The sequence below is a fragment of the Microcaecilia unicolor genome, chromosome 2 (genome assembly GCF_901765095.1).
Source record: "Microcaecilia unicolor chromosome 2, aMicUni1.1, whole genome shotgun sequence".
NCBI lineage: Eukaryota > Metazoa > Chordata > Amphibia > Gymnophiona > Siphonopidae > Microcaecilia > Microcaecilia unicolor.
The window spans coordinates 336,239,423-336,266,600 of record NC_044032.1 but is presented as its reverse complement, the minus strand read 5'-3'; the positions used below and the strand labels follow the sequence as shown (position 1 = coordinate 336,266,600).

Below are 27,178 nucleotides of genomic sequence, written 5' to 3'. Positions count from 1 at the left end.
ACATGGACATAGAAAACTTCATTAATGGTCTAGATCCAACCCCTGGTGAATACCCTGCTGACCGAATATGGTCCAATTTCGCTCTACTCACCGCCGACACAGTTACCCAGGCGATTAAACAATACTCAAACAGCCACTGTCAACTGGACACCTGCCCCAGCTACCTAATACGATCTGCCCCCAATTCTTCATAATAGATCTCACATCCCACTTAAACTTCATGCTACAACAGGGTATATACCCTCAAGAAAAAGGCAACATCTTGCTCACCCCAATACCAAAAGACACTAAGAAAAAAAACAAATGATATTACCAACTACCGCCCAGTAGCTTCTATCCCACTAGTAGCCAAACTCATGGAAGGACTGGTGACCAAACAACCAGGGCCGCCGAGAGACTGGGCCGGGCCCGGGGCAAGGCCGCCCCCCTGAATTCAAATCATAGCGCCTCACCTCGACCTCGCTCCGTGTGAAAGAAGCTCAGTAGCGGCAGTCTGCAGATCGCCTCCCTTCGGTCCTTCCCTCCCTGTGTCCCACCCTAGTCTGCGAGGGGGGCATGTGGAGGGGACTGTGACGCCAGGCCCCTCTTGGAGGCCCGGGGAATTTTGTCCCCTCTGCCCTCCCCTTGGCGGCCCTGCAAACAGCTCAATGACTACATAAACAAATTCACTATATTACATGCCACAATCAGGATTTTGACCCCTACACAGCACCGAAACAGTACTACTCATTCTCCTAACCAAATTCAAGCAGGAAATAGCAATAGGCAAGAGCATTCTCCTTCTCCAATTTGACATATCAAGTGCATTCGACATGGTTAACCATAACATACTGCTAAGAATCCTAGAATACTTCGAAATCAGTGGTGGCACTCTGAATTGGATTAAGGGCTTTCTAACCACAAAAACATATCAAGTGAAATCAAAAACAAACATATCGTCAGCATGGAAACCAGGCTGCGGAGTATCGCAAGGATCACCACTATCACTGATCCTCTTCAACCTCATGATGACTCCACTAGCCAAGACCCTATCCACCCAAGGCCTCAACCCATTTATCTACGCTGATGACGTTATATTTTACATCCCATACAAACATGATCTGGCAGAAATCACCAACGAAATCAAACTAAGCTTAAACATCATGGACAAATGCATTCCAACTAAATCTCAATACAGAAAAAACACACAGTCTCATCATCTCATCCCAATACAATATATACAAACAAACCCACAAACATTAACACCCCAGGATACACCCTCCCTGTCTCAGACAGCCTGAAAATTCTCGGAGTAACAATTGACCGTAACCTATCACTAGAGACTCAAGCGAAATCCACCATAAAGAAAATGTTTTTCTGAATGTGGAAACTCAAACGCGTAAAACTATTCTTCCCGAGGGAAATATTTCGTAACCTGGTACAGTCCATGGTATTAAGCCACGCAGATTACTGTAATGGAAATTATGTGGGATGCAAGGATCAAATCATAAAGAAACTTCAGACTGCCCAAAATACAGCAGCCAGGCTTATATTTGGAAAAACGTGTTTTGACAGCGCCAAACCACTCAGAGAAAAATTGCACTAGCTACCAATCAAAGAATGCATCGCTTTCAAAATTTGCACGACTGTTCACAAAATTATTTACGGCGAGACAACGGGATACATGACAGACCTCATCAACCTGCCAACCAGAAACTCCACAAAATCTGCACGATCATATCTAAACCTCCACTACCCAAGTAGCAAAGGACTCAAATACAAATCCACCTATGCAACCAGCTTTTCCTACCTAAGCGCACAACTATGGAACGCATTGCCAAAAGCAATAAAAACTATGCTCGACCACCTAAATTTTCGGAAAGCACTAAAGACAGACCTGTTCAGAAGAGCATACCCCACTGACCCAACATAAAAATACCGGTCACTTGCGACATAACATAACCAAAGACTGCAGTGGACATTACCTGATTCTTCTTCCCCCTTTCCCTCTCTAAGTTCCCCCCAACTGTTTCCTACCATACATATACCTCATTATACCACAATATCACTTTGTATTCATTCATACTATGTATTTGTTCAAACTGTAATCGGCTAACACCGTTAACGGTTATATGTAAGCCACATTGAGCCTGCAAAAGGTGGGAAAATGTGGGATACAAATGTAACAAATAATAATAATAATAATCTTAGCGTTAGGTAACTTGATTCGATTATTCCTCCCAATGTGCATCACTTTGCATTTACATAAATATGGCCATACTGGGAAAGACCAAAGGTCCATCAAGCCCAGCATCCTGTTTCCAACAGTGGCCAATCCAGGTCACAAATACCTGGCTAGATCCCAAAAAAGTACAAAACATTTTATACTGCTTATCCCAGAAATAGTGGATTTTCCCCAAGTCCATTTAATAATGGTCTATGGACTTTTTCTTTAGGAAGCCGCCCAAACCTTTTTTAAACTCCGTTAAGCTAACCGCCTTTACCACATTCTCTGGCAACAAATTCCGGAGTTTAATTGCACATTGAATGAAGAAAAATTTGTCTACATTAAATTTCATTTGCCACTTGGATGCCCAGTCTTCCAATTTCCTGAGGTCTTCCTGCAGTTGTTCACAGTTCACATGTGTTTTAACAACTTTGAATAGTTTTGTGTCATCTGCAAATATAGTCACCTCACTCGTCGTTCTGATTTCCACATCATTTATAAATATGTTAAATAGCACCGGTCCCTGTACAGATCCCTGTGGCACTCCACTGTTTACCCTCCTCCATTAAAAGAAATGACCATTTAACCGTATCCTCTGTTTTCTGTTCAATAACCAATCCACAACAGAACATTGCCTTCTATCCCATGAAATTTTTATTTTCTCAGGAGTTTCTCATGAGGAACTTTATCAAAAGCTTTCTGAAAATCTAGATACACTACATCAACTGTCTCACCGTTATCCATTCTTTATAATAGTTTCCACTATGTTGCCCGGCAATGTCTTCAGGCTTACCAGTCTGTAATTTCCCAGATCACCCAAGGAATCCTTTTTAAAAATCAGAGTTACATTGGCCACCCTACAGTCTTCAGGTACTATGGATGATTTTAATGATAGATTACAGATCACTAACAGCAGATCAGCAATTTCATATTTTGAGTTCTTTCAGTACCCTCGGGTACATGCCATCTGGTCCAGGTGATTTTCTACTCTTTAATTTGTTGATTTGGCTCAGTATGTGTTCCAGGTTCTCTGAGATTTCTTTCAGTTCCTCCGCATCATCACCCTTGAAAACCATTTCTGGTACAGGTAGATTTACATCTTCTTCCATGAAGACTGAAGCAACGAATTCATTCAGTCTCTCTGCTGTGGCCTTGTCCTCCCTGAGTGCCCCTTTCGCTCCTTCATGATCTAACTGTCCCATGGATTCCCTCTCAGTGTTTTGGCTTCTGTTGTACCTGAAAAAGTTATTACTGTGAGTTTTAGCCTCTGCGGCAAGTTTCTCTTCATATTCTTTGTTAGCCTTCTTTATCAATGCTTTGCATTTAATTTGCCAGTGCTTATGTTGCTTCTTATTTTTTTCATTTTGGTTCTTTTTCCTTTCTTTGAAGGGTGTTCTTTTGGCTCTAATAGCCTCTTTCACTTCATCTTTTAACCATGCTGGCTGTGGTTTTCTCTTCTCTTCTTTCCACCTTTGTAAATTCGTGGAATGTATCTGGTCTGGGCTTCCAAGATGTTATTTTTACACAACGACCATTCCTGATTTAAAGTCCTAATCTTTTGTAGCCTATCCTTTTAGCTTCCTTTTAAACATTTTCCTAATTTTATCATAGTCACCCTTTTGAAAACTAAATGCTGCTACAGTAGATTTCTTTGTGCCTTCTCTCCAGATAATAGCCCAATCTTGATCATGTTATGATCGCTGTTTCCAAGCGGAACCAACACTGTTACTCCTTGTACTATGCCCTGCATTCTAAAATGGCTCCCCTTCTTGTAATTTCCTTTACCAATTGCTCCAAGAAGCAGTCATTTATTACATCTAGGAATTTTACCTCCCTAGCACTCCCTGATGTAACATTTATCCAGTCAATATTAGGGTAATTGAAATCACCCATTATACTGTTGACCAGTATGCCAGCTTTCCTAATTTCTTCATCTGTATGTTTGTTCTGTCCAGTTGGATGGTAGTACAGCCCTATAAGAATAATCCTCCCCTTCACACAGCAATGCTGCTATTTCATGTAGAATGTTTATTTTGTTTGACTCAATTCCCTCTTTAACTTATTACACATCCACCCCACCTCCAGTTTGATCCACTCTATCATTGTGATGTAATTTGTACCATTAATAGTGTTCCATTGATTGTCCTCCTTCCACCAGTTTCTTAGATACCTCATCATTTAGTGCTAAATATTCTAACTGCCATCTTATTTTGTAGGCTTCTAGCATTTGTATACAGACACTTCAAATTGTGTTTTTTCCTTGCACGTACAAGCCGCTAAGAAATTGACGGGGATAATGTGCATCCTTTACCCTGCTCTCTTCTTAAAACTGCTGGCTTTCTTTCACCGTTGTTGAAACCTCTCTTTCAGGATTCCATAAGTGTCCTGTTTCTATAGAAACCTTCAAGGATACTCCACACTGAACCATGCTCTCCTGGGCGACTGTCGGCTTTCCTCCCCATTTTAATTTAAAAGCTGCTCCTTGGGGGATCTGTACTTTAGCTTTCTGACTAAGTCTCCGATGCCTAGAAGCAAATGTGGACACTAGAGGCCATTGGCATAGACTAGCACCTGCATTTTCTACCGCTAAATGCTCAGAGCTGGTGAGCACGTGAAATAACATGCTCGACGGCTCTGTGTACAATGAGCATGCAAATGCATGCAGATAGGCTGATTCCCTATTCTTCCCCAATGCTCAGTGTGCAGCGCACCAAAAAAGTGCACGCCTCCTGTGGCAAACCCTACACCAGATCGGAGCTTGCATTAGGGTAGTGCTGAGCAGGGAAGGAATGGTCCCGTGGACTCCAGTGCCCCCCACCTCCCCCCCAAAATAAATAAAACCATGGTGATCCAGTGGGACCCCTGGCCAAGCCCCCCAATCCCAAAGACTAGCCCTGGTGGCCTAGTGATGGCTCCCCAATCCTCTCCTATCTTGATCAATGAGGAGGGATTCAGTCCTAGTCCCTCCTCCTGCTGGGCTCACCGTCAAAATGGCCCCAGGATGCACTGGGCAGGGCAGAGCACTATCATTTTGATGGCGCCCAGCAGGAGGAGGGACTCGATCCCTCCTCCTTCATCAAGGGGTTGGGGGGGAGGTCTATTGCTAGGCCACCAGGGCTGGTCTTCAGGATGTGGGGGGCATGCCTAGGGGTCCCACTGGACCACCATGGTTTTATTTATTTTAGGATGGAGGTGGGTGGTCTGGGGTCCACCAAACCACCAGGTCCCTACTTCAGGGTTTAGTATTATGAGGGGTGGGGGGTCTGGGGTCCGACCACCAGAGCAGGAAGTCTTTGGGGGGTGGGGAAGTCTGGGATCCATTGGACCACCAAGGCTGTTTCACAGGTCAGGACTTTTCTGAATTGTACCTGGGCATGCGCTCAAGACTGTGCTTAACGCACAGTTCTTGAGCACATGCCCAGGTACAATTCTCCCGCAGAACTGGAAACAGCTCCCTAATGCTCAGCACTGACATCATGTTTAAATTTGCATGTCATTAGCACTGAGCATTAGGGAGCTTTGTAGAGCTCTGTTGTGGTGGTATTTTTCCGGTGCTGTACTAATAGTGCCAGAGTTTTGAGCATCTGCTTGTAAGAGCCTAAATTTGGCTTCCAGAAACTTCCTCCCACATTTACCAAGACAGCCAGCTCCTCCCCAGTACTATCCAAAATCCTATTTAGGTGATGTGTGAGGACCACCACCTTTGCACCAGGCAGGCAAGTGACCAAGCAATTCTCATGCTCACCATCCACCCAGCTATCTAAATGCCTAATGATTGAATTACCAGCTACAGTCGCTGTCCTAATCCTTCCCACCTGGGCAGAAGATTCTGGAGACACATCCTCAGTGCGAGAGAATATTGCATCTCCTGGTGGCATGTCCTGGCTACAGGATTACTTCCTACTTCACCAGAGTGATGCTCTCCTTTTAGGAGACCTCCTTCCTTTAAGGTAGCACAGGGAATGCCAGACTGGAGGTGGGACTTCTCTACGACATCCCTGTAGGCCTTCTCGGAGGAGTTGAGGGAGACAGAAAGTCAGAAAGTCTCCCTCAACTCCTCCAAGTTTGCTACTCTAGTCTCAAGAGAACGGACTTGTTCTCTGATATCTAGGAGCTCTTTGCATCAGGCACACCCATATTACTTCTCGCCAGTTGGAAGATAATCATACATGTGACACTCAATGCAAAAGACTGGATAGTACCCCTCTCACTGTTGGACTGCTGTCTGCATCTTAATATTAAAACAGCACCACGGGCCTTTAAAAATGGAACACAGTTCTTTAATGAATGAGCCTTGACAAAAAGACCCGACACGGGCCGTTTTGATACAGAAAGTGAAAGTGCCTTGGTGCTTTGTAGCTTTTACTACATGAGACGTGGGGTAAGGAATAATATATTGTAGAGGAATATATTCGAGTTATTCCCCAAGTTTTCCACGTCATCACTGTGACCCCTGACGCAGGTGCTAGTCACCGAAACACGGCCCGTGTCGGGTCTTTTTGTCAAGGCTCATTCATTAAAGAACTGTGTTCCATTTTTAAAGGCCCGTGGTGCTGTTTTTTTTGTTTGGACTTTAGTTTGTACTTTGTTCCCTCTCTTTTGTTACATCCTGCATCTTAATATTATTCATTTGTTCAATAATCTAAAACTTGTTAAAGTACTAACTAAGGATATTAGATTAATATAAACGAGCCTTTGGATTATATGGTATATTTGTGTTTTATTTAGTGTTTGCTTCTCAGAAAGTAATGAAATGCAATTTAAACTCTGTAATGAAAATTTCCTTCTTGCTATCCTAATTAGAATAACTAACTATAAATTAAGATTATAAATGAAGAGATGAGCTGAGGGTGGGTGGGAATGAAGACTGAACTAGGCCCTGCTGTGCCTTCTAGATGCTATCTGTTAATGTTGTACTGTGGCAGAAAGTTCAAGTTTTAAAACTCTGGGAAAAAGGGTTTTACACCATGGAAACTAAGCTGTGCTGCAAATTAGTTAAAACTCTAAATTGGGGTTTCCTGTGACTATCAGCTCTGTATTCCTTTATTCTAAATGGCAAAGCTGTGCGGCAAACTAAAATTAGAACTCTAAACTGGGGTTTCCTGTGACTTTCAGTTCTGCTGTACACTGATGCTGTGGTAAACTCTAGAATAATCCCTTAACTGCTAGCCTATTGAACAGTAATAGAGACTTTAAATGCTTAAGTAGAGTAAATAAAAAATAAAGATATTGCGAATACTTATTTAATTTTGAGTCTACCTTTCCCCAAGTTTAAAAGCAACTTCCCAGCAAATAACTTTCTAATGAAGTTCTGTCCTGTTCTGGAAGTCATTACAGCACCTCTTCTATTCAAAATATTTTGGCACAGAAGAACAAAGAGAGGATTTACCTCTCAGATTTCTTCTGGGAAGTATGACTTCTGCATAAGCTCATGACATGTCAGCTGCACACTAGTCAACTATATTGTACAACGTGTAACCCCTTCCAAATGGTAACTGGAAGATTGCACCTGCAATGCCTCTGCCTAGGAAGGCTGTGAAGAGAAATGTCTACCAGAAAACCTCTATAATATAATCTAATCAAGTGGCAGGCAACTGCTGCCTCTTCTCTCCAAGCTTTATCAGACAAATACACATACTCCAAGCTATCTATACACACCTCCATGTACATATCACACAATGCTCTATAAGAACATGAAACAGATGGAACCTTCCCAGGGATTTTGCAAATGCATTTAAAAAGTAATTTTCCTACTTCTTATTGACAGGTTATTCAATTGTTAATCCTGATGTTATATTCAAGATAAAAAAAGAAGACGAGAACTATTTCATTCAACAATTTAATTGGAAGGGAAAAGAAAATCCAAATGACTTTACTAACAGTAAGTAAAAGTTTTGGATTTAATGGGTCATTTAACATCAAGCATTTGGATACTTATTATGACAATCTGTTTATTGAAAATTCGAACATACAACTGTCCAATGAACCCCCACACAGCAGAACAACAGTCCCAAACCCTCCCCCTTAACAAAATCAAAAGCTTTCATACAACAGAGAGCAGTCAGGGCCTAGTTCTTCACACTCTGAACCACAAGCAAAGATTCAGTGAATCCCCCACTCCCCCGTGCCCACCCTCTCCCATTTCCCAACCCCCCCCCCCCCCCCAAGAGCTGATAAATAAAAAATGCTGTAAACTCTGTGTGCAACAGTGAATTGGTTTAACATCTGGCTACGTGTCCTGGGCGATACCTGTTGTAGGTAAGTACCCCAGACCTTTAAAAACCGCTGTTGCCATTTTGGTGACAATGTGCTCCAAAGGATTCCCAGAGCATCAAGGTATGAAGTTTGTTTCTCCAGTACCAAACAGAGAGTGGATAGTCCAATGATTAAGAATGCATTTCTTCTCCAAAATACATGACTTAAGAACAAAACGTTTAGCCCCTCCAGTTTCCAGGCCTATCATCCTAGTGGAGCCAAAAAGAGCCCCAGCCATAGACACCCTTAGGGGAAAACCCAGTACTAGCGATAGATATTGAAAAGTGATCTCCAAAACTGTGCAGTTTTAGGGTACTGCCAGATACCATGTAAAAACGAGTTATGCCCTACCTTGCATTTCAAACAGCTGAAGGTAGCCGCACATCCTGCTAAGTAAGCTCTGCTTGAGAAAATAAGCTCTATAAATAGTATGATAATGGCACTCCTGTAACTTTGCACTATGGACAAGTCTAGGGATCATAACAAGGGCAGCCACCATATATACTAAATGAAGGGGTCTACCAAGATCCCTTTTCCACATTCCCAGTACCTTGTGGTAATCTCGCAGTGGAAGATGTTTCGCCAATTAGAAACATGACGGCAGATAAAGGCCATATGACCTATCCAGCCTGCCCATCCTCTATAACCCCTAATTCTTCCTGTTCCTAAGTGATCCTACATGCTTATCCCATGCCTTTTTAAATTCTGGAACAGTCCTCGACTCCACCACCTCCATCGGGAGGCCATTCCACACCCTCCACCACCCTTTCTGTGAAATAATACTTCCTAAGCCTATTCCCTCTTATCTTTGTCATATGCCCCCTCATTCCAGAGATCTTCATTTGAAAAAGGCTCTCTTCCTGTACATAAATGCCCATAAAACCATGAAACTGAGGCCTGCCCCGAGGCATCTCCTTCCAAAAAGTCTCTGAACCAAACCCCAAAACCACGTGACAGACTACCCGAGGGAAGTGAGTGAATATAGTATGATAATTGAAAATAAGCAAAGTAATCTGCTCTGGCCATTCCACATCGCAGTTGTAAGTCAGGAAAAGTAAGAAATGTCCTGTCCTCCTTGATAAGATGCTCTAACAACAATATACCCTTTATGCTCCAATGTCTGAAAACTGCCGTTTCCATTCCCGGCAAAAAGTCTGCATTACCCACAATGGGAAGTAAAATACTGCCGGATACCTCTTGACCCTAATACTGGAGCAACTCTCTCCATAAGACCCAAAGAGGTCTAAATAAAACACTTCCACATATCCAAAGGGGCAGTTTATTAAATTGAGCATGCAATTAAGATGCTAGGGCTGAAACAGAGATCTTTCCAGTGAAAAATCAGTCAACGAATCAGAGCCTAAAATCCAGTCTCGTAAATGTACATAAGTACATAAGTACATAAGTAGTGCCATACTGGGAAAGACCAAGGTCCATCTAGCCCAGCATCCTGTCACCGACAGTGGCCAATCCAGGTCAAGGGCACCTGGCACGCTCCCCAAACGTAAAAACATTCCAGACAAGTTATACCTAAAAATGAGGAATTTTTCCAGTCCATTTAATAGCGGTCTATGGACTTGTCCTTTAGGAATCTATCTAACCCCTTTTTAAACTCCGTCAAGCTAACCGCCCGTACCACGTTCTCCGGCAATGAATTCCAGAGTCTAATTACACGTTGGGTGAAGAAAAATTTTCTCCAATTCGTTTTAAATTTACCACACTGTAGCTTCAACTCATGCCCTCTAGTCCTAGTATTTTGGATAGCGTGAACAGTCGCTTCACATCCACCCGATCCATTCCACTCATTATTTTATACACTTCTATCATATCTCCCCTCAGCCGTCTCTTCTCCAAGCTGAAAAGCCCTAGCCTTCTCAGCCTCTCTTCATAGGAAAGTCGTCCCATCCCCACTATCATTTTCGTCGCCCTTCGCTGTACCTTTTCCATTTCTACTATATCTTTTTTGAGATACGGAGACCAGTACTGAACACAATACTCCAGGTGCGGTCGCACCATGGAGCGATACAACGGCATAATAACATCCGCACACCTGGACTCCATACCCTTCTTAATAACACCCAACATTCTATTCGCTTTCCTAGCCGCAGCAGCACACTGAGCAGAAGGTTTCAGCGTTTTCATCGACGACGACACCCAGATCCCTTTCTGATCCGTAACTCCTAACGCGGAACCTTGCAAGACGTAGCTATAATTCGGGTTCCTCTTACCCACATGCATCACTTTGCACTTGTCAACATTGAACTTCATCTGCCACTTGCACGCCCATTCTCCCAGTCTCGCAAGGTCCTCCTGTAATCGTTCACATTCCTCCTGCGACTTGACGACCCTGAATAATTTTGTGTCATCGGCGAATTTAATTACCTCACTAGTTATTCCCATCTCTAGGTCATTTATAAATACATTAAAAAGCAACGGACCCAGCACAGACACCTGCGGGACCCCACTAACTACCCTCCTCCACTGAGAATACTGGCCACGCAATCCTACTCTCTGCTTCCTATCTTTCAACCAGTTCTTAATCCATAATAATACCCTACCTCCGATTCCATGACTCTGCAATTTCTTCAGGAGTCTTTCGTGCGGCACTTTGTCAAACGCCTTCTGAAAATCCAGATATACAATATCAACCGGCTCCCCATTGTCCACATGTTTGCTTACCCCCTCAAAAAAATGCATTTGATTGGTGAGGCAAGACTTCCCTTCACTAAATCCGTGCTGACTTTGTCTCATCAGTCCATGTTTTTGTATATGCTCTGCAATTTTATTCTTAATAATAGCCTCCACCATCTTGCCCGGCACCGACGTCAGACTCACCGGTCTATAATTTCCCGGATCTCCTCTGGCACCTTTCTTAAAAATCGGAGTAACATTGGCTACCCTCCAGTCTTCCGGTTATTACACTCGATTTTAGGACAGATTGCATATTTTCTAACAGTAGCTCCGCAAGTTTCATTTTTTTAGTTTATTAATACTCTGGATGAATACCATCAGGTCCCTGGTGATTTTACTACTCTTCAGCTTGCTGAACTGACCCATTACATCCTCCAAGGTTACAGAGAATTTGTTTAGTTTCTCCCGACTCCCCCGCTTCCAATATTCTTTCCGGCACCGGTGTCCCCCCCAAATCCTCCTCGGTGAAGAACCGAAGCAAAGAATTCATTTAATTTCTCCGCTACGGCTTTGTCCTCCTTGATCGCCCCTTTAACACCATTTTCGTCCAGCGGCCCAACCGACTCTTTGGCCGGTTTCCTGCTTTTAATGTATCTAAAAAGTCTTTTACTATGTATTTTGCTTCCAACGCTAATTTCTTTCAAAGTCCTTTTTTGCCCTCCTTATCTCCGCTTTGCATTTGGCTTGGCATTCCTTATGATCTATCCTGTTACTTTCAGTTGGTTCTCTTCCTCACTTTCTGAAGGATTGTTTTTTTGGCTCTAATGATTTCCTTTATCTTACTGTTTAGCCACGCCGGATTGACGTTTTAGTCTTTTTTCCCTTTTTTCTTAATACGTGGAATATATTTGTCCTGAACCCTCCAGGATGGTGTTTTTAAACAGCATCCACGCCTGATGCAAGTTTTTTACTCTGCGAGCTGCTCCTTTCAGTCTTTTTTTCACCATTTTTTCTCATTTTGTCGTAATCACCCTTTCTATAGTTAAACGCTAGCGTACTTGATTTCCTAGTTTCACTTCATTCAATGCCAATATCAAAACCGATCATATTATGATCACTGTTATCAAGCGGCCCTCGTATCGTTACCCCCTGCACTAGATCATGAGCACCACTAAGGACTAAGTCTAGTATTTTTCCTTCTCTTGTCGGCTCCTGAACTAGCTGTTCCATGAAGCTGTCCTTGATTTCATCAAGAAATTTATGTCCCTTGCGTGTACAGATGTTACATTACCCCAGTCTATATCGGGTAATTGAAATCCCCCATTATTATTGTGTGCCCAGTTTGTTTGCGTCCCTGATTTCCTTTAACATTTCCGCATCCGTCTGTTCGTCCTGGCCAGGGCGGACGGTAGTACACTCCTATCCACTATCCTTTTCCCCTTTGCACATGGAATTTCAATCCACAGTGATTCCAAGGATGTGTTTGCTTCCTGCAGAATTTTCAATCTAATATAGGTTTGTTTATAACACCTGATATCTCAGACCCCTAATCCCCCTTGATGCCACATCCCCAGCAAATAATTCAAACACATCTTAGGCCACTTCCCCCTCCCTAACAAAAATGTGCCTATTGTCAGTACAGAGATCTGAGGTCCTTACATAAAACGTGAAGCAGCAAAGATTGTAATATGTAAAGCCAGCGTGGAAAGAACACCATGAGGGGCATAATCGAAAGGGGCGCCAAGTTTTCCTGAGGATGTCTCGCAGGACGTCCCGGCGAAGGGGCAGGGGAAACCTATATTATCGAACAAGATAGGTGTCCATATTTCATTTCAATAATACGGTCGGCGGCCGCCCAAATTGCGAAATTAGGTCGACCTTAGAGATGGTTTATCCTTAGAGATGGTCGTCCTCCGATTTTCGGCGATAATGGAAACCGAGACCACCCATTCTCAGAAATTACCAAATCCAAGCCATTTGGTCGTGGGAGGATCCAGCATTCATAGTGCACTGGTCCCCCTGACATGCCAAGACACCAACCGGGCACCCTAGGGGGCACTGCAGTGGACTTCAGAAATTGCTCCCAGGTGTATAGCTCCCTTATCTTGTGTACTGAGCCCCCTAACCCCCCCCCCAAAACCCACTCCCCACAACTGTACACCACTACCATAACCCTAAGGGGTGAAGGGGGGCACCTACATGTGGGTACAGTGGGTTTGTGGTGGGTTTTGAAGGGCTCACATTTACCACCACAAGTGTGGGATGGGCCTGGGTCCGCCTGCCTGAAGTGCACTGCACCCACTAAAACTGCTCCAGGGACCTGCCTCCTGCTGTCATGGAGCTGGGTATGATATTTGAGGCTGGCATAGAGGATGGAAAAAATATTTAAAAATGTTTTTTTTGAGGGTGGGAGGGGGTTAGTGACCATTGGGGGAGAAAGGGGAGGTCATTTAGGGCACATTTTTGTGGCTTGGTTGTAAGAAAAAAAGGACCAGGTAAAGTCGTCCAAGTGGTTGTCAGGGACACCTTCTTTTTTCCATTATGGGTCGAGGACGCCCATATGTTAGGCACACCCTAGTCCCGCCTTCGCTATGCCTCCGACACGCCCCCTTGAAGTTTGGTCGTCCCGCGACGGGAAAGCAGTTGAGGACGGCCAAAATCGGCTTTCGATTATGCCAATTTGGGCGACTCTGTGAGACGGACGTTCATCTTTTGATTTGTGTCGAAAGATGGGCAGTGGTGTGCTGGAGCAGGCTCTCACAGGCTCGCAAGAGCCGGTTGTTAAGTTTTTAAGGAATTTTGGGAGCCGGTTGTTAAAGTAGGGCCCTCCATGGCTACTTTAACAACTGGCTCCCAAAATGTGGGCATGGGCCCCCTGCTGAATTCTCTTTTACTTTGGTGGTGGGGATGCTGAGCCCTGCCAGCCAAGTAAATAGACTGCTGCTGCTCCCCACTCCTGGTTTCCAGCTCTGAGCAGCAGGCTGGGACTTCTCCCACCATGTGTGAGAAGTTTCAGCATGCTGCTCAGAGCAAGACGTTGGGAGTGGTGGTAGTACATTATTGGCTGCCAGCAAAGGTATGCCTAAATGCCCGCACGAAGGGAGGGAGAAGAGAGAGGCAAGTGTTGCTCCCCCCCCACCCTGCCACCCCTGGCCCTTCCAACTGCAGAGCTGGCTACGTCCGGAGAGAAGGCTGTTGTTAAAAATTTACCTGAGGCAGGCGCTTTGGCGCTGAAACACGGACCGTGTCGGGTCCTTGATATTGATATGAATATTCTGAATAAACTGGTTTTGATATTATCTCCATATGGTTTGCGCATTTGTCAGCCTCTACTTTTGCTGTTTTGCGTTAAAAATTTACTAGCACACCCCTGAAGATGGGTGTCCTTCTCTTCGAAAAAAGCCTGCATATGGAACAAATGAATCCTCCCTAACCAGGGATAAAGTCAACTTACTCCGTTGATCCAACTGCTCTGCCATGTCATGAAGCAATCTATTCACATTCAAACGATATAAAGCATCCCAGGTGTCCATAGATACTGCCACCCCCAAATAGCAAAAGGAATCATGTGTCCATCTCAGAGGAAACTCTGCTCCCCAAACCCGACAAAGGGAAGCTGAACTTGCCAAGGCCTCCAATTTCATCAAGTTGAGAGCAAAACCATAAAATTGCCATATTCACAAAAGTTGTCTAGTAACACTACTACCTACTCAACATTTCTAATGCGCTACCAGATTTATGCAGCGCTGTACAGTCAAACATGAAGAGAGACAGTCCCTGCTCAAAAGAGCTTACAATCTAAAGGACATAACAGAGACAATCAGGAAGGGACAAAAGCGTATCCGTCAGGAACACCAGTAAATCTTCAGGAAAAGCTACTGTTTTAAATACCCCAGAGCCAATGGTGACTCCCTTTATTTCAGGGTTGCCCATGATTTCTCGATTCAAGGGATCCAAGGTGTATTTATTTATTTATTGCTGCATTTGTATCCCACATTTTCCCACCTTTTGCAGACTCAATGTGGCTTACATTATGCCGCAATGGCGATCACCATTAACGGAATGATAAATACAAAGAGGTGTTACAATTAAGGTATAAGAAAATATCAAGTAAATAGATGTAAAAAATAAATATCAAGTGAATTAGAAGTAAATAAATAAATAATTCATAACAGGTATATAAGAACAGGACAAGGTAAAACGTTCAATAATATCCATGTGATTAAGTAACCAGATTAAAGGAATCAATGTGGTTTGTTCTGGTGCATTTTTGATGTCAAGTCTTTTATGAAGGATTCTAGTTATAAGTCTCTTTGAATAAGTTTGTCTTCAGTAACTTCTGGAAGGTTGTCAGATCGTGCGTTATCTTTATGGCGTTCGGTAGTGCGTTCCATAGTTGCGTGCAGCTGTAGGAAAGCTAGACGCATATTGATTTGTATTTAAGTCTTCTGCAATTGGGATAATGGAGGTTTAAGAAAGTTCGTGATGAACTTTTTGTATTTCTTGCTGGTAGATCTATGAGGTCTGACATATATGATGGGGCCTCTCCATGTATGACTTTATGAACCAGGGTGCAGATCTTGAATGTAATTCGATCTTTTAGTGGGAGCCAGTGTAATTTTTCTCTGAGAGGTTTGGCGCTTTCATATTTCGCTTTTCCAAATATGAGTCTAGCTGCAGTGTTTTGGGCTGTCTGAGTCTCTTAATAGTTTGTGCTTTGCATCCGGCCTAGATGGAATTACAATAGTCCAGATGGCTTAATACTAGTGATTGCCACAAAGTGCAGAATACCTCTCTTGGGCAAGAAAGGTTTCACTCTTTAAGTTTCACATTGCATGGAACATCTTCTTTATTACATTTTTCATGTGGCTGTCTAGGGTAAGATTTCGGTCAATTGTGACTCCCAGGAGTTTCAGCGTATCTGCAACAGGAAGAATGTGGTTTAGTGTTTTTATATTGGTATAATTGTTTTTATTATACTACGATGAGAGGATAAGGCATTGTGTCTTTTCTGCATTGAGTTTTAGTTGGAATGCATCCGCCCATGAGTTCATTATTTGGAAGCTGTGATTGATTTTATCTGTGATTTCTGATTAGTCATTTTTAAATTGAATATATATCGTAACATCATCAGCATAGACATATGGGTTTAGGGATTGGTTGGATAGTGACTTGGCTAGTGGTAGCATCATTAAGTTAAAGAGAATCGGTGTGTGTGAAAGCGGCGATCCCTGAGGCACTCCACATTCAGGTCTCCATGGTGATGATATAATCAACTTTGATATCACTTGGTATGTTCTTGCAGTAGGAAGCTTCAAAACCAATTCAGTACATTTCCTCCGATTCCAAAGTATTCTAGAATGTTCAGTAGAATATCATGGCTAACCATGTCAAACGCGCTGGACATGTCGAATTGTAAGAGGAGAACACTGTTGCCAGCTGCAATTATTTGTTTGAATTGGTTAGGAGTGTTATAAGTACTGTTTCGGTACTATGATAGCACGGAATCCAGATTGGGATGCATGTAGTACTGAGAAATTGTTCAAATAGTTGGTGAGTTGTTTAGTAACTAGACTTTCCATTAGCTTAACTACAAGGGGGATGGATGCAACTGGGCGGTAATTGGTTATATCGTTTAATTTTTTCTTTAGGTCTTTGGGAATTGGTGTAAGTAGTATATTGCCTTTATCCAAAGGAAAGAATCCATGTTGAAGCATGTAATTTAAGTAGGAAGTAAGATCTGTTATGAAACGTTGAGGGGCTGATTTTATTAAGTAACTGGGGCATGTGTTTAATTTGCAATGGGACTTGGTGAATTTGTTGATCACTTGGGTGACTGTTCCTCCTTCAGTAAATCAAAATTTATCCATATTCGGTCTGCTGGATATTCATCAATAGTTGGGTCCAAGCAGTTAATGAATTTTTCATATTCAGTAGAGTTAATAGGTAATGTAGATTGTAATTTAATAATTTTCCCATTGAAGTAAGTGGCTAGATCATTTTATGATGAGGTGTCCTGTATTAGTGAGGTAACCGGTGAGGTGTCAAGAAGATTATGTACGAGTTGGAATAGCTTATGTGTGTCCTTGTAATCTGGTCCAAGTTTGGTTAATACAAATAGCAAAGATGACAGTGGGTAACCTTGCCAAGTCCTTCTCCTAACTGCAAAAGGTGCTGAACAGATCCCATTTGGCCAACCTGCGCCCTTGGAGCCACATTCAGCGCTCTAACCACATCCAGACCCTCCCCATAAGGAGGGTCCAACCAGAGGACCTCACAGTGGTGGGCCTGTCACTGGAAACTAGTATAAAGATATTTTGCCCCTGAGAGCCACTTTAGCAGTCTCCCAGTATAACAATGGGGGTCCCCTGATAGGCACTATTACACTCTGCAAAAGCCTCCATTCAGAAAGCAAAAAAGGGAGAAACTGACTGTCCCTATATAGATAAGCTGGGAAGCGCCACATCCTCTCTCCGGGGAGCTGAGGACCCATGGTTAGTTCTAAATCCACCCAGGCATGATCCGAAATTATTATTGGCCCAAGGTAGTAGTGACCACTGATGAAAATATACTCCGTGAGACAAAGAGATAGTCAATTCTGGGCATGGTGAAATGCGCCCTGGAGAGATTATAATCACACTGCAAGGATGAAGTGTTCTCCACATATCCATCATGTCCAGGGATTGACACAACATATTGATCCCGCTCAAAGTTCTGGCCAACTCCCTGCCAGTGGGGTGAGACCAATCCAAGGTGGGATCTGCATACTCATTGAGATCCCCACCCATCAGGACCGGCACATCCCCAAAGGAGTGAAGGTGACGTATAAGCCCCTGAAAAAAACATTTGTTAAAAATGTATTAGGAGCATATACATTATAGAGGACATAAGTATTTCCATACTGGGATAGACCGAAGGTCCGTCATGCCCAGCATCCTGTTTCCAACAGTGGCCAATCCAGGTTACAAGTACCCAGCAAGATCCCAAAACAGTACAATACATTTTGCACTGCTTATCCTAGAAATTAGCAGTAGATTTTCCCCAAGTCCATTTTAATAATGTACATAAGTAATGCCACACTGGGAAAAGACCAAGGGTCCATCGAGCCCAGCATCCTGTCCACGACAGCGGCCAATCCAGGCCAAGGGAACCTGGCGAGCTTCCCAAACGTACAAACATTCTATACATGTTATTCCTGGAATTGTGGATTTTTCCCAAGTCCATTTAGTAGTGGTTTATGGACTTGTTCTTTAGGAAACTGTCTAACCCCTTTTTAAACTCTGCTAAGCTAACCGCCTTCACCACATTCTCCGGCAACGAATTCCAGAGTTTAAATATGCGTGGGTGAAGAAAAATTTCTCCGATTTGTTTTAATTTACTACACTGTAGTTTCATGCATGCCCCCTTGTATTTTTGGAAAGCTATGAACAGACGCTTCACATCCACCTGTTCCACTCCACTCATTATTTTATATACCTCTATCTGTCTCCCCTCAGCTGTCTCTTCTCCAAGCTGAAAGCCCTAGCCTCCTTAGTCTTTCTTCATAGGGAAGTGTCCCATCCCCGCTATCATTTTAGTCGCCCTTCGCTGCACCTTTTCCAATTCTACTATATCTTTCTTGAGATGTGGCAACCAGAATTGAACACAATACTCAAGGTGCGGTCGCACCATAGAGCGATACAACAGCATTATAACATCCTCACACCTGTTTTCCATACCTTTCCTAATAATACCCAACATTCTATTCGCTTTCCTAGCCGCAGCAGCATACTGAGCAGAAGGTTTCAGTGTATTATCGATGACGACACCCAGATCCCTTTCTTGGTCCGTAACTCCTAACGTGGAACCTTACATGACATAGCTATAATTTGGGTTCTTTTTTCCCACATGCATCACCTTGCACTTGCTCACATTAAACGTCATCTGAATTTGGACGTTTTGTGTAAAACGTCCATATTCAGATTTAGATGTCATATCGAAATCGCCCCTCTAAGTGCTTTGAAAATGAGCTCCATAGTACTGTACAGGACTACACTAGATATAGCTCAAAAATAATATAATTTAAGCACCGATTAATCCAAATTCAAGAATTAGGGTAATTTCCAACTGAAAGATATGGGTTAAGTTTAATGAATAAATAATCCAATTTTTTGTTCAAACACCTGATTCAGATTTCCTACATAATTTGGAGATGTGTAAATGCCTTTTACATGACATTTTAGACTGGTACCTGCTTTGGAATAGAATTATACATTGTCAAATTCCATCTTGGAGTAGGCTACTGTTTAGATTACTAGGCTAGCCAACCCTACCGATCCAACGTAAATCCCCACACCCGGCAACACAGCAAAACCAATGATCGTACTGGACAGCATACAACCTTTCCTCCTTCTGACCCTCTTGGTGTCTGAAACACACGACCTTTTAACTACAATATAACCTTGTATCTGCTCTCTACCGGACTGGGCGAACGCCTGTACAGTACTATGTAAGCCACATTGAGCCTGCAAATAGGTGGGAAAATGTGGGGTACAAATGCAACAAACAAATAAATAAATTTAGCCGCCCAGTCTCGTAAGGTCCTTCTGTAATTTTTTACAATCCTGTCGCGAGTTAACGACTTTGAATAACTTTGTGTCATCAGCAAATATAATTACCTCGCTAGTTACTCCCATCTCTAAATCATTTATAAATATATTAAAAAGCAGCGGTCCTAGCACAGACCCCTGAGGAACCCCAACTAACTACCCTTCTCCATTGTGAATACTGCCCATTTAACCCCACTCTCTGTTTCCTATCCTTCAACCAGTTTTTAATCCACAATAGGACATTTCCGCCTATCCCATGACCCTCCAATTTCCTCTGTAGCCTTCATGAGGTACCTTGTCAAATGCCTTTTGAAAATCCAGATACACAATATCAACCGGCTCCCCTTTGTCCACATGTTTCTTTACTCCTTCAAAGAATTGAAGTAAATTGGTCAGGCAAGATTTCCCCATACAAAAGCAGTGCTGACTTGGTCTCAGTAATCCATGTCCTTGGATGTACTCTGTAATTTTGTTTTGATAATAACCTCTACCATTTTCCCCGGCACCGACGTCAGACTCACCGGATCTATAATTTCCCGGATCTCCCCTGGAACCTTTTTAAAAATCGGTGTTACATTGGCCACCCTCCAGTCTTCCGGTACCATGCTTGATTTTAAGGATAATTGCATATCACTAACAGTAGCTCCGCAAGCTCATTTTTCAGTTCTGTCAGTACTCTAGGATGAATACCATCCGGTCCAGGAGATTTGCTACTCTTCAGTTTGCTGAACTGCCCCATTACATCCTTCAGGTTTACAGTGAAGTCGGTAAGTTTCTCCGACTCGTCCGCTTGAAATACCATTTCTGACACCGGTATCCCACCCAAATCTTCCTTGGTGAAGACCGAAGTAAAGAATTCATTCAATCTCTCCGCTACGTCTTTATCTTCTTTGATCACCCCTTTTACCCCTCGGTCATCCAGCAGCCCAACCGATTCTTTTGCCGGCTTCCTGCTTTTAATATACCGAAAAAAAAATTTGCTATGTTTTTTTGCCTCTAATGCTATCTTTTCTTTTACTACGTTCTCTGGCAAAGAATTCTAGAGTTTAATTACACGTTGAGTGAAGAAATATTTTCTCCGATTCGTTTTGACTTTATTACTTTGTAGCTTCATTGCGTGCTCCCTAATCCTAGTATTTTCCCTAGTCCTAGTATTTTTGAAAGCGTAAACAATTGATTCATGTCTACCCTTTCCACTCCACTCATTATTTTATAGACCTCTATCATATCTCCCTCAGCCGTCTTTTCTCCAAGCTGAAGAGCCCTAGCCACTTTAGACTTTCCTCATAGGGAAGTCATCCATCTTCTTTATCATTTTCGTCGCCCTTCTCGGTACCTTTTCTAATTCCACTATATCTTTTTTGAGTTGCGGTGACCAGAATTGCACACAATATTCAAGGTGGGGTTGCACCATGGAGCGATACAAAGACATTATAACATCCTCATTTTTGTTTTCCATTTCGTTTCCTAATACTACGTAACATTCCATTTGCTTTCTTAGTTGCTGCCGCCGCGCACACTGAGCAGAGGGTTTCAACGTATCATCAACGATGACAGCAAGATCCCTTTCGTGGTCGGTGACTCCTAATGTGGAACCTTGCATCATGTATCTATAGTTTGGGTTCCTTTTTCTACATGCATCACTTTGCACTTGCTCACATTAAACATCATCTGCTATTGGATGCCCCATCTCCCAGTCTCGTAAGGTCCTTTTGTAATTTTTCACAATCCTCTGATGTTTAGCACCTTTATTTAACAACTTTTGAATAACTTTGTGTCGTCAGCAAATTTTAATTACCTCACTAGTTACTCCATCTCTAGATCATTTATACAATATGTAAAAAAGCAGCGGTCCCATCAAAGACCCCTGGGAAACCCCACTATCTACCCTTCTCCATTGAGAATACTAACCATTAACCTACTCCCTGTCTTCTATCTTTTAACCAGTTTTTAATCCACAATAGAACACTAATAGAACACTACCTCCTATCCCATGACTCTCCAATTTCCTCTGGAGTCTTTCATGAGGTACTTTGACAAATGCCTTTTGAAAATCTAGATACACAATATCGACCAGCTCACCTTTATCCACATGTTTGTTCACCCCCTTCAAAGAAATGTAATAGATGGTGAGGCAACATTCCCTTCACTAATCCATATTGGCTTTGTCTCATTAATGCATGCTTTTGAATATGCTCAGTAATTTTGTTTCTTTATAATAGTCTCTACCATTTTGCCCAGCACCACGTCTGGCTCACCAGTTGATAATTTCTCAGATCACCTCTGGAACCTTTTTTAAAAAATCAGCGTTACATTGGCCACCCTCCAATCTTCCAGTATCATGCTTGATTTTAAAGATAAATTACATGTTACTAACAATAGTTCTGCAAGCTCATTTTTTCAATTCTATCAGTACTCTGGGATGAATACCATCTGGTCCAGCTGATTTGCTACTTTGCAGTTTGTCACATTGTACATTATATCTTCCAGGTTTATAGAGATTTGGGGTGACAGTTTAACAAAACAGATGCAAGGAAAAATCTACCCAAAGGATCCCTTATCACCCTCCTGAGTCTCCCGGTGAATACCCTTTCAAATCAATATATAACCCCTGCCTTCTTTCCAAGTGGACAGGGACTCAAAAATCTCTCCCACCCACTATCTGTTCAATTTGGCATGCTCTGTGTCATGATCTCTGGCTTCTCTGACACTGGGATAAACGTGAGCCCTTGGGCTACTGCCGTTAAAGCGGCAGCAGCAGGCAAAACCCCCCAACCAGAACAGGATTACCAAACAAACAAAGACAGGAGCTGCAGATGCAGACAAACAAGGCAAGAACACACAGGGCTAGAGATTGTAGTGGAACATAAGTCTAGGCAAGCAAAGCTGGAAAGACAGGATGGACCAATTGGACTTCACCTGCGGTGACCGCCGTTCCCAGAGGTTGAGCCCCTAGGTGCGGGCGGCCTGCAGGACTTCAGGATTCCACACAAGACACACGGTACAGGAACAAGCTAGACTGAAGCAGAGTTAGGGTTCAGAGGGGAAGGAATAAACATGAGAGGCAAGGCCAGAATACTAGGCTAGGACTCACAGACAAATAACACAACACTAGGCTGAAAACAGCCAGACTAAGGAACAGGGACTGAAAGCTGTCAAGCAGCACTAGGAGAGATACAATCAATATGCTAAAAGCTAAACTACACACAGACTGAACAGGAACCAGGCAAGACAAACAGACAAGAACAAAACTAGGAAGTACTAAAACTTAAGCTAACCAACACAGACTGAACAAGAACCAGACAAGGAATTCAGACAAGAAGCTAAACTAGGCAGAAGTGCAACAGAGCACACCAACTCACCCAGAGACCTTTGGCAATGCAAAGGCAAAGTAGCAAAGCCCACAGGTGCTTAAAAGACCATCACCTTCTCAGGCTCAGCTGCAGGAATCCCAAGCAAGTACGGGTGCTGCTTATGACACAACAAGGCAAGCAATTCTGGCAGACAGGAAGATCCGGACCAGACCGGCCTCTGACACAGGCTTGGGAACAACAACAGCTAGTCTATAGCAGTCACTGGTACTGGCCACCAGAGGGCGAGGGGAGCACAAACCAGGAAACAGTCATAATCATGACACTCTGTGGCAGTTAAATGTATGTCTTGATCAAAGAATGGTTATTATTTAGCGCCTTCAAATTTTTTTTGCTTCTTTATTGGTGAATGAATACCACCCACATTCCAAGTATGTATTTTATATTACAGCCAGAGCATTTAAAAGGCTTAGAAAGCAAGATTTCCATTCATATTCACACAGTCGAGAGGGCGTCCCAGCCTACACCCCCCTGACCTTGCAAGTGAAAACAACCAAAGCCAAACCAAGCTCTCAGAGGTGTCCCAATAACCTGATCCCACATAAACAGTGTGCACCTTGTAAAAATCCCCCCCACCCTCCCCAATATCACCCAAATCACCCCAATAATCCCAAACCCCACAGAGCGCACACACATGAGCTAGATATTACTCCTCCTGACTAGGTAGAACCGTCCACAATATAGTCCAGGCTGCATTAAGGGGGGAAAAAAAGGTTCTCACTGCGAGGATGCTAACCTGTCTTTCACAAAGTTAATGTGCCAAGTATGCCAGCAGTCGATCCAACATAAGTATTTGTGTTGTGCACCCTTCTCAAAGTATTGAATATGGTCATTGTCCACAACTTTAAGCTTGGCAGGATATAAAAGGCTGATGCTATCTTAGAATGAAACAGCCTGGAACACAATGGAGCAAAGGCCATATGAGCTGCGGAGACTTTACTGGAATAGTCCTGAAACATAAAATTCTGTGTTTTGAGGATTCCAAATGCTTCCCTCCTCTAAGCTTGTAGGATGTCCATTTTATGGCAATAGTTTAAGACCTTGAAGATCACAACACATTGGTGGTCTATGACATCTCTTTTCAGTCCCAGATGATGGGCCTTCTCCACCCAAAATGGACCCGCACCAGGAGGCAAAGACAGTGCGGCTGGTAGCCAAGGTTTCCATGTGGTGTCTTAGGTCCCATTCAGGAATTGACTCAGGCAAACCCACCAAGCATAGATTATTCCTCCTGGCATGGTTCTCCATATCCTCCACCTTCATTTCCAACTCATGAATCCTGGCTAGTATGGGTGGCCACTCTAAAACCACTGTTTGCACACTGTCGTCCAAATTCCCAACAAACGTTTGCACCGCCTGGAGCTCGGCTGACATAGTTGTGAAATGTTGCTCCATATCGTCCAATTATCCAAAATCAACTGCAGCTGTCTACTAATAGCATATTCTACTGCAGCTCTCACTTCTGCGGTGATTTCTGACGTCCATTGTGAGCTGGGTGAGGGAGACAGCGATGAGCCGGAGTTCATCATCTTGTGTGCCACCGCCTGAGATTTTTATTTCTCACGCTTCGCTGGCATGGACGCCATACATGAATGTGGCACAATCTGCCGATCCAGACAAGTCAAGTATATTTTCCTACTCAAGTTAGTGAGAAATTGGGAGGGCAAAGCCATTACCGAGTGCAGATATACAGGGGTCCCCGGGAGCAGCAGATCCTGCTGCCTCACTACTCTATGACCCAACCGGAAGTCAGCATTTGGATACTTAAAATTGGTTTCCTAATTTAATAATATCAGATCCTTTTAAATGTATTTTCTCATCATAGGCATTCCAATTGTAACGTCTGTGTTCTCACTGAGTGTTAAACAAGAGGAAGATCTCCCCTTCATGAACCATCCTGACCTAGAGATGTCTGAACAGACTCATCCTTCTGTAACAAGTAAGTATAAAACTGCACACCTTTACTAAGGTTAGCTGGGACCATTTAGAAATTGAGTGCTAGTGAGATGAAAGGCCATTGTGTTTTATTGTATTTTATGATTAAAAGTTTTTATTACAAATAAACACATCCAAACAAGGTGTCTGAAGATTAACATGTCTCACATGGTACAAGTAGCATAATACAACCATATAACAGTAGTATCCCATAACATTATATGTCCATTTGTTTATTTTCACGTTTCACCCCCCCCCCCCATATCCCCTTCCCCTCCTTTCCCTAACCCCCCTCCCTCCCTCCCCGCCTCAAGACACTGTTCACTTATGTGTGTGTGCGTGTTTCTGTACATAACCCTCTGTGTGATTTTCGCTGTAAAATCCATTTAATATCCAAGCCATAAAGTGTTTAAGATAAGGCTTCTGCCTCTCTGTGTTAATGTCTCTAGCAGACATCCCAGACTTCTAAGAATTTTTGTTATGACGGTATGAGCCTTTTGCTTCGTATTTTATTTTTTATCACATTTTCGAAAATGTAATATTTATGCATTTTTCAACAATTTCCCAACAAATTCTGAAATTGTAAAAAGAAAAAAATACTGTAATGTTGACGGAAAACAAGATATCAAAAACTTGTACAAGATCAATTTATAAAGAAAATAAAAATAATGTACCGCCACTAAAATTAGAGAAAGAAAAGTCATAAAACATAATACAATGATTAATGCATAAATAAGCCTAATTTAAACTGAAAGCCCCTATATATCCTATCCAAAAACAGTATATATGGAGCCCTACTCTACTAGCCAGAAAAATCTAATCTGAGGCTTCTACACCACCCAAATTTCCAACAGGGTTCGAGGCAGTTAACAATAGGAAACATTTTAAAATACAATCATCAAGCTAATTAAAGTAAGTATAGTCACAGGCAGATTAAGACAATTACAATTTAGTATCAAGTATTATCTAACCAGTTTATATAACCAATCATCACTCAGTTTAGCAGAAATATATTTAGCAAATAGAAAGATCTTAAGGCTTCTCCAAAAATACATATAAGAGTAATCCAATCTTAGCTCAATAGGAAGAGATCTCTGCGTGGTAGGGGTAAGATCTTTCTTGATTTTCTTAGCGACATGACAATGAAGTAGAGGAAATAGAGAGTATTACTGTTTTTCAATTTCAGAATTAGCCGGGCAGAGGAGCAGTAAAGAAGATGATATAAAATATCAGATGAAACCGTTGAGTAAGTTAGCATGGTAGTTCAAAAACAGGGAGCCAGATAAAGATGTCATCAGCATATGAGAATAATCAAACTCCTAACGGTAGATCAATGGAGCTCACTGTACTTATAATCAAATTAAATAATATCCGTGAGAGTGGTGAACTCTGAGGCACTCTGCATACTGGTACCCAGGACTTATTTTTCACCATTTTTCTTAACACAATAACTACGTTTAGTGAGAAACTCCCAAATCCAGGTAAAGACCTCTCTAGAGATTCCAACCTCTTGGAAAATCTCAAGTAAAATGGAGTGGTCAAAAGTGTCAAAAGCACCCGAGATATCAAATTAAGTAATAAAGATTGAATACCATGGCTTAAGGAATTTCTAATCTTAGTAGTATAAGCAATAAAGATTCAGTACTGTGGTTACTTCAGAATCCAAATTGCGATTCATGAAGTTATAAAAATTGCTCTAAGTAACTCGTCAGTCTACTCCCTACAATCGCCTATAACAGTTTAGCAACCAGAGGAATACTGGCTATTGGCCGAAAACTAGCTGGATTAGATAAATCTAAATTATTGGCCTTGGGAATGGGAGTGAGCACTATGGAGCTGATATTAAGACCCTGGGAGTTAGACTGGCTAACTCCCGTGGTTGGTGCTGAGCTCAGATATTCAATATTGGGCCTTTTTCAGTGAGCGGCATCTAATATCCAGTTTATTTTTGGCCAGTTTAAAGAGTAGAATCCACTTTTGATATTAATTATACTATATTGTATCCTTCACCAATTCTATGTTGTCTTGGTTTTTTGAGTCATTTACCTACTCGTCTCAATCATAATCAGTTTACCTAACCTAATCATAATGTATAACCTTCTTTCCAGTCAATCTCCTTACTATATCCATCTCCCTCTAAGAAATTCTACATCCCAGGATAAACATCACTTATATCTATCTGTTCATATTAA

At 42.5% G+C, this 27,178-nt stretch overlaps 1 protein-coding gene across 1 annotated transcript in view; it reads left to right on the top strand.

The window, feature by feature from the left end:
* The window catches only part of LOC115462049 (zinc finger protein 431-like), a 116,244-nt gene that overhangs the window by 31,590 nt on the left and 57,476 nt on the right, over positions 1-27,178 (top strand). Inside the window, exons 5-6 of the mRNA XM_030192097.1 lie at positions 7,974-8,087; positions 24,877-24,994. Coding sequence (XP_030047957.1) covers positions 7,974-8,087; positions 24,877-24,994 — 232 coding nt within the window. The remainder of the gene's footprint in view (positions 1-7,973; positions 8,088-24,876; positions 24,995-27,178) is intronic.